General features: G+C 41.8%; 1 protein-coding gene across 3 annotated transcripts in view; it reads right to left on the reverse strand.

Moving 5' to 3' along the window:
* l1cama (L1 cell adhesion molecule, paralog a) overlaps positions 1-10,000 on the reverse strand; it is a 36,281-nt gene that overhangs the window by 401 nt on the left and 25,880 nt on the right. For 2 of the 3 annotated variants that reach the window (XM_015967849.3, XM_070544632.1), the window contains 21 exons: positions 9,823-9,937; positions 9,541-9,725; positions 8,027-8,158; positions 7,795-7,941; positions 7,607-7,718; positions 7,168-7,325; positions 6,853-7,012; positions 6,480-6,604; positions 6,248-6,349; positions 5,952-6,149; positions 5,805-5,875; positions 5,489-5,714; positions 5,284-5,399; positions 4,982-5,198; positions 4,749-4,871; positions 4,376-4,552; positions 4,184-4,294; positions 2,465-2,614; positions 1,968-2,099; positions 1,006-1,078; positions 840-851 (listed from right to left, as the gene is read on the reverse strand). In XM_015967849.3, the coding sequence (XP_015823335.1) occupies positions 840-851; positions 1,006-1,078; positions 1,968-2,099; positions 2,465-2,614; positions 4,184-4,294; positions 4,376-4,552; positions 4,749-4,871; positions 4,982-5,198; positions 5,284-5,399; positions 5,489-5,714; positions 5,805-5,875; positions 5,952-6,149; positions 6,248-6,349; positions 6,480-6,604; positions 6,853-7,012; positions 7,168-7,325; positions 7,607-7,718; positions 7,795-7,941; positions 8,027-8,158; positions 9,541-9,725; positions 9,823-9,937 (2,842 nt within the window). The remainder of the gene's footprint in view (positions 1-839; positions 852-1,005; positions 1,079-1,967; positions 2,100-2,464; positions 2,615-4,183; positions 4,295-4,375; positions 4,553-4,748; positions 4,872-4,981; positions 5,199-5,283; positions 5,400-5,488; positions 5,715-5,804; positions 5,876-5,951; positions 6,150-6,247; positions 6,350-6,479; positions 6,605-6,852; positions 7,013-7,167; positions 7,326-7,606; positions 7,719-7,794; positions 7,942-8,026; positions 8,159-9,540; positions 9,726-9,822; positions 9,938-10,000) is intronic. The other variant, XM_070544633.1, reaches the window with a different exon arrangement.

A 10,000-nucleotide genomic window follows, 5' to 3' on the forward strand; every position in this document is an offset into this window, starting at 1 on the left:
AAACAAGTCAAAATAACTACAGATGGTGATCATATAAAAGCACAGAGATGGCAGCAAAGAATATATGCAATCCTTTGAGCTTCACAGAAAACAGGAACGATACATAAAACACTGTTATACATGTACACAATGTTGCTTAGGAACTTCAAACCAATACAACTAGTTTGCCGACCTTATCTCTGGTTAGGCTTTTAAAGCAACTTGGCAAATAAATAAATACAAAAGCTATAAATACAAAAAAGTCGAATGTAAAACATGCATTTATAGAATTAAGCATTAAGCACATCATGGGACAAGTTTGCACAGGGGGGCAGAGTTGAAATGTTTTAGTAAATGTAGACTTTGTAGGTATTCTTCACAAAAATCTTTTCTTGGCTTTTTTTTTTGTTGCTGTTACACATCTACATGTTTTTTTCCTGCAACAAATCAATCAAATATATAAACAAAAGAATGTAGTATGGAGAATGAATCCACAACAAAGCAAGCACCCACTAGTGGTGGGCTGCAGTAGGCGTTTTAAGTCCCGCCCCCCACCGTATATAAATAAATTAATTATTTTGTCAAATAAAATATGACAATAAATCTCTGAAATTCTGGTATCAGTTTTGGTTATTTCAAGTTGTTCTTCCCATCATTTTAATTTATATTATAGCCGGTTTATAATCAACCCCATATTCTGAGCGCACTGACTCTGGTAACACCCATAAACATAAATTATGGTTTCACTTTTCAACAATGGAAGAAGTTGGAGAACCATGGTTAAACTCATGTAGATGATTTAAACTAGAACTCTGGGTTAGACTTTTATGGAGTGCATGGGTGAAAACATGACAGCATACCTTTCAAGAGATCTGCAAAGCAGGGAGCAGGCATTGGAGAAAAAAAGATGGGAAAAAGGAAATGAACAAGAGGGATTAGGAAAACTGAACAGTGCTGGGAGGAGATCTGGTCTGTTAGGGATTTAAAACATTCCATAAAATCAAAGTCAAATTAAAGATGGCAAACCTGTACTCTCCAAAGGTTTCATCCTTCATCGGTCGTGCTTCTGAGTCCATCGGACCGTCTTCTTTATCTTTCACTGAGGAGACAGATCATCAAATTTCATTATCACTAAGATCTTCACATGTGTCTCTAACAGTGTCTGTCTCGAGGATCAATAAACCCTTCTGTCAAACAGAAAGATTACATCCAAAAGATCAGGATCATCTGATCTGTATCTGGACTTGGAGTCATTTTGTTTTTGTCACCATCAATAAAGGTTTGCTATTCAACTTCCAAAAGCTTGATATATTTTTAATTTATTGCATCTGGTCAAATTAACCCTCTGGAGGCAGGCGTTGCAGATTTGCAACATTAAAACCTACCTACCTGGTTACTCCACATACGTATTTCATGAGCATTTTTTATCTCAGAAGTACCCCTGAAGGACTTAGTTGTTCGTCCTTTTATCAAAACTTATTTTGGGCCTGAGAGGGTTAATCCATCCATTCCTCACAGGCAGAGCCAGCGTCTTGTCTTTTCCACACGAGGAGCTGCAGTCTGGTGTGTTTTTGCCTCAGTATGTGGCTGCAACTTTAATGTTTCATGATTATTTTTACACAGCTCCTTTCCTTCTTTGTGACAAGGTGCGAGGTGAGGAAGAGCAAGCTTTTACTGTAGGTCTGTCACACTACATGTGCTGTGAAAGCGTGTAGGCTTACTGGAGTCTGACAATTACTGGGGAAGTGGAACCGGGGAGGATTATCGAGTTGAATCAAATGTTTCCAGAGCATTTTTAAAATCCAGTTAAAAAAAAAAAGTCAACCCACTGAACTAGATACTTTATACGCTCGTGACTGAAATGTGTTACTCAAAGCTTCTGAAAGGAGAATGAATTATCTTATGCATTTAAAATATATGGAAAACAGTTGTTTAAATCATCAGATTTCATGATGCCTTTGTGAAAGGTTGTGTTTGAGTCTACTTGCCTGAGTATTTCCCTCCTTTACTCCTCTTAATGAAGCAAAAGATGAGCATGATCAGCACCAACAGCACAATGACGCTCACCACACTGATGAACCAGCCCTGTGTCACAATGCTCTGCTGCACCTCTGTCACTTCTTTGAGAGAGAAGAAAAACATAGGTGGGGGGCAGAAAGAGATGAGACGGCTTTCTTTGCAGTTGTCAGATTAAATCAGGATGGAAATATAAGAGTTGAAATGATGGTAGAAGATAAACTAGAGCAAAATCTAGAGCACACGAGAAGGCGCATTATGCTTCTGACAAGGTGGCTTTTCACACATATACAAAAGATCACTTCATAAGGCTAACCAAGCTCTCCTCACTATCTTGAAAGCACTTTGCAGGTGAGAAGAAAAACCAGCAAAGCAGCCTCTCTTTAGGATTCCATATTATATTTAGATGTGGAAACCCAATGGGAAAAGCAATGCAGACAAAAGAAACAAGAACACACAGAAGAGCTACCTGTTCCTGATGTGTTGATTGTCATTTTTTGGAATGTGGCGTTGCCGTGGATGAAGCGTAGGTCATAATGAGAGCCAGGACTCAAACCCTGCAGCTGGTAGAAAGACTGAGAGTAGTTCACCTTCTCCGATGTCTTCCATTTACCTCCATCTGCACAAGCAGATAAACTTTAGTTTATCGTTTGGTCCTTAGCAGGTTGCAAAATCATTCCAGTCTAGTCTCAAAAACAAAAAATCACAGAAAATTCCAACATGGCATTCTTTATTTAAAAAATCAAAGGGAACATGGAACACAGAGTCCACCCTGACTGGTAATAAAGAAGTTTAGAGGGAAGGTAGCAGCTAGTTACTCAACATTGTGACTACCTCTGTTGTTGTCAGTTTGCAGGTCTGGAGCATACAAGTGTGTGTTAACATAATAGCAAAGAGAAAAGTTATAAGGTCCCCCAGGTGGGGGACCCTGTGACATTAGTTCCTTAACAGGCCCAAAATAACCCTCACACTACAGAAGAAATAGTATTAATTCCCATCAAATTAATCAGCAAACCCAGCACCACAAGGCTACCTAAACTATTTTACCATTAAACACCATTTTTACCATTTTTTGAGGAATAGGCTTCAAAATAGACCTAGGGCTTAAGGGGTTAAGACCTGGGTCACAAAACAGGACAATGATCCTTAAAGGTGAAGTGTGTAAGAATAAAGTAAGATGACATCCTGTGGTCAAATTTGGTTTCTGCAATCTCTTTCTCTCTCCTGTTTCGTGGCTGTTGCTCGTTACTGATAAGCACCAGAAGATTCTAGATATCAAGCAAAGATGAGTCAGACACAGTAAGTTGATAAGTAGATAAAAACATTGTCATAGTGGGTGTTAGCACTTTTGGGTGTTTTACGATAGGGAGCACTTACTTCACTTATTACGGTAATATGAGGTAGTGTTTTTTTTAACCATCTGCCTGCCGGTAGGTTGCTGTTATTGCTGAATGACAAATTTAAGAATGTAAAACGGCTCGTTTGACTCATTATTCCCTTCACACATATCAAACTATTGGAAAAGTAGCTTGAGATATTTTTAGAACAATTTGCTTTTAATTCATTGTTAGCATTGTTAGCTTATTGTTGCTACATTTGAAGCATCTAGCCTTCTTTACCCAATATTAGAGTAAAACAAGAAGATGCGGTGACTTCTTAGGGGCCGTAGTGGAGTTACAAATGTCGGTGCTGCAGCGTTAGCTTGCAGGAAAAATGGCAACCTCACACTAATAAACAGTAGCTATCTCCCTCTTTACTTAATTTTGAAAGGAGAAAAACTCACAATCCCCACAGCTAAGAATGAAATATGTTTCAGTACAACCTTCCTTCTAACATGACTGAGACATGAGACTGTTTTGGGATTATTTTGCTGTAGAAAATTGTACTTTATTCTTACACGTTGCACCTTTAAACAAGCCGTACATTTAAACCAAAAAAATACACCTGCCTTCAAACCTTAATGAACTGAAGCAATGTTGTGAATGTGAGTGAGCCAAAGTTTATTCATAATAACAGGAGAGACTGGCATGCTCACAGAAAACAACTAGCTTTAGTTTTGATTGCAGCTAACATGGTTATGTTTTTCTGTCATAGTTCATCCACTTTAATTTAGTTTCTATGTACCATGATGTACCATCTGTCAAAGGCTTTTGTACACTACTTAAATTCATATCATCCTAAATCATACCATTCTTTTTGTAGTGGATGTAGAAACCAATATTCTTGTGTCTCTTCTTGGCAACCCAGCTGACATTTACCAAGTTTTCCCCCACTGATATGCTGACATCCTTCGGAGTTTCTGTAATATATTCAAAACAAATTATGTTTAAGTAGCACAAACACCCAAGAGTGTCATATTGGTCATAAAGCAAAGTAATACCTCCATCCAGTGTGGTGGCCCCCCTCATCTTAATGGGCTCTCCATCCCCGGCGTTAGTGCGCCCCCTCACATAAAACTGGTATTCGCTGTGACGATCCAGGTTCGTCAGGGTAAAGTGGGTCACCGTGGGGTCATCTAACTTCTCCACCTGCATGGGGCTGTCGTCGTTCTCTGTAACTGACCACAACAGAGCCCAAAAACATTCAGTCACTGTCTCATTCTCAACTCAACTTTTTATAGTCGTATTGGTTTAGAAAGACTATTGTCTACATTTCAATTTCAATTCAATTCAGATTATTTATATGGTGCCAATTCACAACATGAGTCATAAATAAAGCTCATAGGGGATGAATGAGAGTGAAGCAGTGCTTACTCCGCTGGTACTGAAGTAAATATCCAATAAGGATTCCATTGGGATGAGCAGGAGGTGTCCAGTGCAGGGTCATGTTGGTCTCCGAGGGGCTATCCAGGATCAGGGATGTGGGAGGACCAGGTTCTAGCAGCAACATGGACGTTTAATAAATCCTATCATAAAAGCACTTTCACAACCCTCTTTTATGCAAACTTCTCCTATGGTTTTACCAGGTCCCCATCCCTTATTCTCACCTCCCTCTTGAGTTTCGAAGTCCATCGGCTCAGACCGGGGACCCTCTCCCTTTTTGTTGAACACAGTGATAGCCAGCTCATAGTGGGAGTACGGTCTAAGGTTACTGATGACTTTCTTCTCGTCGTTGGGCCCAGTCTCCTCTATCATGGTGCTCTCAAACTCCCTGGACCTCCGGCCTCGGTGGTGACCTCTGGAGCCTCTCCTGGTCACATAAATCTGGTGCAGCGAAAAAATGAGAACCATAACTGTTAGTCCCGGAGATTAAATAAAAAATGTAAACAAGAAGATGCAGGAGCAGCACCTTGTATCCCATCAGGTGGCCTCTGACCGTCTCTCTGTCCACAGCTGCCCAGCTCACTTTGATGGTAGTGCTGTTTATTAGCTCAATGCCCACATCCATCGGAGCCTCGAGAGGAACTGAGACACAAAGAAAGGTGACAGACGAGAGAATGACACACGAACATTCACATTTAAACAAAAGCAAGTAGCTGGAGAACATAACTTACCATCTTCTCCTGAGTATCCAATGACTGGATCTGGCTCAGGCCCTTCGCCGACCTCGTTGATAGCCTGAACCTTAATTTCAAAGGCAGAAAAATCGCCAACATCGTTGACAATCAGTGGTGGTGCTGTTGTGTTGCTCTCGTGCCACTTAGGCCCGCTGCCCAGCACTCGCCTCCACTGCACCTTGTACTTAAACTCAGGTCCATTAAAGTTTCGGTAGTCTATTTTCTGCAATTGAAAGAAGCAGGTGTGAAAACACAAATCATCTTCAAAATGATTATTTTAGGTAGTTTCAAACATCCGCGGAGCCGGGCATACCTCCCAGGCGATGACCAGATTGTTCGGGTCTGAGGACTCACTCCTGACATCTTCAGGGTTGTTGTCGGGAGCTGTTTTAGGTAAACAAGACAGTTTAGAGTTTGGTTTGGTTTTGACAGCTTTTTGTTGCAAGCTTCAGGTGTTTACCTTCAGCAGGTGTGTTGTGGATTTCAGATGGCTTGCTGGGGTTGCTCTTGCCCACTTCGTTGATGGCGATGACCCGGAAGCGGTAAGACATGTAAGGCCACAGGGAGAGGAGGGCATGTTCCTGATTTCCTTTTACTCGCTGTAGCTCCTCCCATCCCTTCTCTCTGAAACGCTGGTCCTCAAATTCCACCACGTACTCTGGTTGAAGGATTTAAGAGTAACAGGTGAGATCAAATCAGCAGCACCAAACCTCAGAATTAGGATCTCAAACGTGAGGGTGTTGGTCTGTACGGAACCTTGGACAAGGCTGTTGTGGTTGTCTCCGGGAGTCCAGCTGAGAGTGACAGCTCTCTGCACCGGATCAGAGATCTGGAGGAGGCTTGGAGGATCTGGTCGGTCTGACGGGAACACCAAATACCGTTTGAAATGACAAAAAAATTGTGTGTGTGTGTGTGTGTGTGTGTGTGTGTGTGTGTGTGTGTGTGATCTACGTCTGTAGTGTTTTCTGTCTGAGGTTGGTGACTTTACCATATAAAGAGAGGGTGGCGCTGGCGTCAGCCTTGTCCAGATTAGTGATGACCTCACAGGTGTAGACGCCCTCATCTTCTGGTTCCACATTAGCTATCATGAACTCCGGCCCTTCGAATGTGTATCTGAGAAAATAAAAGATCTTATAATCTGTCTTCATCTCTTAAGTTATAATTAATATCTTCTCCTCTTCCTCATCATCTCATCGAGCACCTTCATGCTTTTGTCAGCAATGAAATGTGCAAGAAGAGATGAAATCATGATAAAAGGCGTGTCCTTTGCTGAGCTGAAGCTGATTTAACGTGCACTTTAGATGATCCAAGAAACTACGATGGGCACATTATGATCAGATCCTTGTCACAAAGCGTCTCACTTTTCATCGCTGGGGGATTCAAACAGCTTCTTTTTGTTCTTCCTCCACTGGATGATGGGATCGTCCAGGCCGATATCATGAAATTCCACACATGTGAAGACTGCTGTGTTCCCTGGCTGCACCTTCAGATCCTTGGGTGGTGTCACAATCACTGTCTTGTCTGCAAGGGGAAACAGAGATATATAAAAGCACAAGACAAGAAGCAGAAGGTGCAGTGACATGAATCTGACGTGTGTGTGTGTGTGTGTGTGTGTGTGTGTGTGTGTGTGTGTGTGTGTGTGTGTGTGTGTGTGTGTGTGTGTGTGTGTAACTCACTGAACACCTGCAGCTCAGAGCTGATGGACAAGTTGTGGTTCTGCACCGAGCAGGTGTAGAAACCTTTATCGTCGTGGGTAACGTCAAAGATCTGTAGCTCTCCACTGGTGAGCAGGTTAACTCTGGGATCTGCCAGGAGGGACGATGTCTCTCTGTCCCTGAAAAAGACACATGAAAACGTCAAAACCTTGGCAAGCTGAGAGCAAAAATAAGCTTTTCAGAAATTAAACAATCTAGTATGAATGTTATTTTCTCCTGTTTTACATAACAAACAAAACCTTTTTGGACAGTCGCCTAAACAACGTTTCACAGCGCAGATGTAACAGCATTTGGTGGATAATTTATGCATACAACGAGCTACCTACGCAATCGCGTTGGCTTTGTGAGACAGAATTTGAAAATCTGCCAAAGAGCAGATGGAAAGTGAAATCCTTCTCACCACATGACTTTAGGTTTAGGAGAGCCAAAGGTCTCACAGTCCATCTGAACACTCTGGCCTTCGGTGACTTGGTACAGTTTCCTGTCTTCAGTCAGGATCTGAGGGGGCAGCTCTGAAATAGAAACAACACGCAAGTTTACAAAAACTCAAATACACTAAATGCTGTTGTGTGGACAAGAAACGCTCACCGATGACGTAGACGTAGGTGTTGGTGAGGATAGTTCCGTGTTTGTTGGAGGCCTGGCACTGGTAGATGGCAGTGTCTCCAAAGATGACATCCTTAAGGATCAGTGATGTGTTGCCTGTCACAGAACGTCTTGGTTCCTTATCAGTCGCTGTTAAAGAGTTACATGCCCTCAGTTCACTGAGACTGCCCAGGAATGTGTGTTAAAACCAAGCCAGCAGGGTTTGTGTTCTGACCTGAGAGGGGCGTCCCGTTGATGGTCCAGCTCATAACAGGAGTGGGGGTGCCTTTTGCTTCACAGTCTAACCTGACATTCTCACCTGGGGCGTATATCTGACTCTCTGGTACCCTTTTCCAATATGGAGAAGCTGCAAAGGACAGATGTCCATTTTTAATATCACCTTTCAACATCTGAAAACATTTTGCATCACAAAAAAGATCCAAACTGTCAAGCTGATAAAATCTTTTAAAACAAGCTCTTATGAGACATTATTTTTGCTTTCCAAACCCAAACAGAAGTTTTAACCCTCCCACTGTCCTAATGGGTGTGACCCCACGAGGAAAGTTGACCATTGAACAGGATTGATGGTTTATCCCTTGAGGTCCACGTGGCAGAGGTGATGTGGTGCTCACACCTCACCCCTGCCACGTGGACCTCAAGGGATAAACCATCAATCCTGCTCAATGGTCAACTTTCCTCGTGGGGTCACACCCATTAGGACAGTGGGAGGGTTAAAGATGATGCACCAAGGTGCAAAAACGCCCATGTCCAAACTTTACATCATTTAGTTTGCTGTCTTTATACTTTTTATTTGATTTAAAGGTGTGGAACACATTCAATCAATACATTTGCAGTGGTTTCTAGTATGAATACCTTGTAAAATGTACTCTGGGAAAATTAAGCTCTGGTGCACCACTTTCAGGAACTAGAAGTGAGCAACAGGATTTGGAGCCTTATTTCCTGATATTTGGACATCTCGCCTCTGATTGACTAACAGCAACATGGCCCGACCACTGACTCAGTTTGCTCTGCAACATGGATGTTTTATCTCCAAATATAACTCCAGTCTGGAGGAGTTCTGCTGTGTGGTGGAGTTGCTAATGCTAATGGTTAGCTTCTACTAGTAACAACCTTCCCTGTTGTGAGTCAAGATGGGTGAGTCCATGAATGTTAAGTGACAGTGTAACGTAGATCTGTCAAGTTTTCAAATCCTAGAGTTTCACCTTTTCTGTCAGAAGCTAATGCAGGAGATAGGTGTAGGAGACTATTTTCATGTTCAGACTGCATGTTAAAGTCAGAGGGACTGATTTTAATCAGAAATTAGATTAAAAAAATTTCAATGTTTCACACCTTTAAGTAAATTATTTGAGGATTTTGAGATTCTGTTCTACTTAAATTTTACAACTCAAAACAAGTTACAGTAATTTTGTGTTTATTTTTTTTACAATCAAATCAAATCTCATACATCTATTTACGTCCTCTGCCTTCTAGCAAAAGTTCAGCGCATGACCAAAATTATATAAAAAATGCAACAGATGATTATATAATTGGCGTACTAACATTGGCCAATAAACAGTTTATTGAAAATATTCCTATTATTTCATGTGTCAGACGTGCTCTCTGGGCAGCTTTCCATATGCTGGTTTTTGATTGTATGAGGCTGATCATTATTTCACATATAATCAAAAAGCATTTGATTGTAAAATGTTTATTTCAATGTATTTACAAGTAGAAATGATTTGTGCGTACCTTCCACAGTCAGCATGTACGTGTGCGTGACCTTCCCCTGGGAGTTCTGAGCTATGCACTGGTACTCCCCACTATCACTTTCTGTGATATTAATGAGCTGCAGGCGGCGATCAAACATTTCCCTTTTGGCCCGCGATTCCGGCAGCTCACCGTTCTTCTTCAACCACTTAATTTCAGGAGTTGGACTGAAGAGGAGGAATGCAAGGAGGGTAAAAACATACGTAAAATGTAAAAGATTATTGGAGAGGTGCACATGAGTGAAACGCACACTCAGATACTCACAGGCCGTTGACGATGCACTCAAGCTCTATGGTGTCATCCCTGAGGGCGTGGTACACGCTGCTGCTTCCAGTAGGCCTCATCATGGCTGGTCTCCGGTTCCGCACCACCGAGTTGGCTGGACAAAGAGGGGAGGAAGTGTATTAAAGGGAGAGACTCATACATATGGATGGGTAATTTT

Source organism: Nothobranchius furzeri, chromosome 15 (assembly GCF_043380555.1).
Source record: "Nothobranchius furzeri strain GRZ-AD chromosome 15, NfurGRZ-RIMD1, whole genome shotgun sequence".
NCBI classification, from domain to species: domain Eukaryota; kingdom Metazoa; phylum Chordata; class Actinopteri; order Cyprinodontiformes; family Nothobranchiidae; genus Nothobranchius; species Nothobranchius furzeri.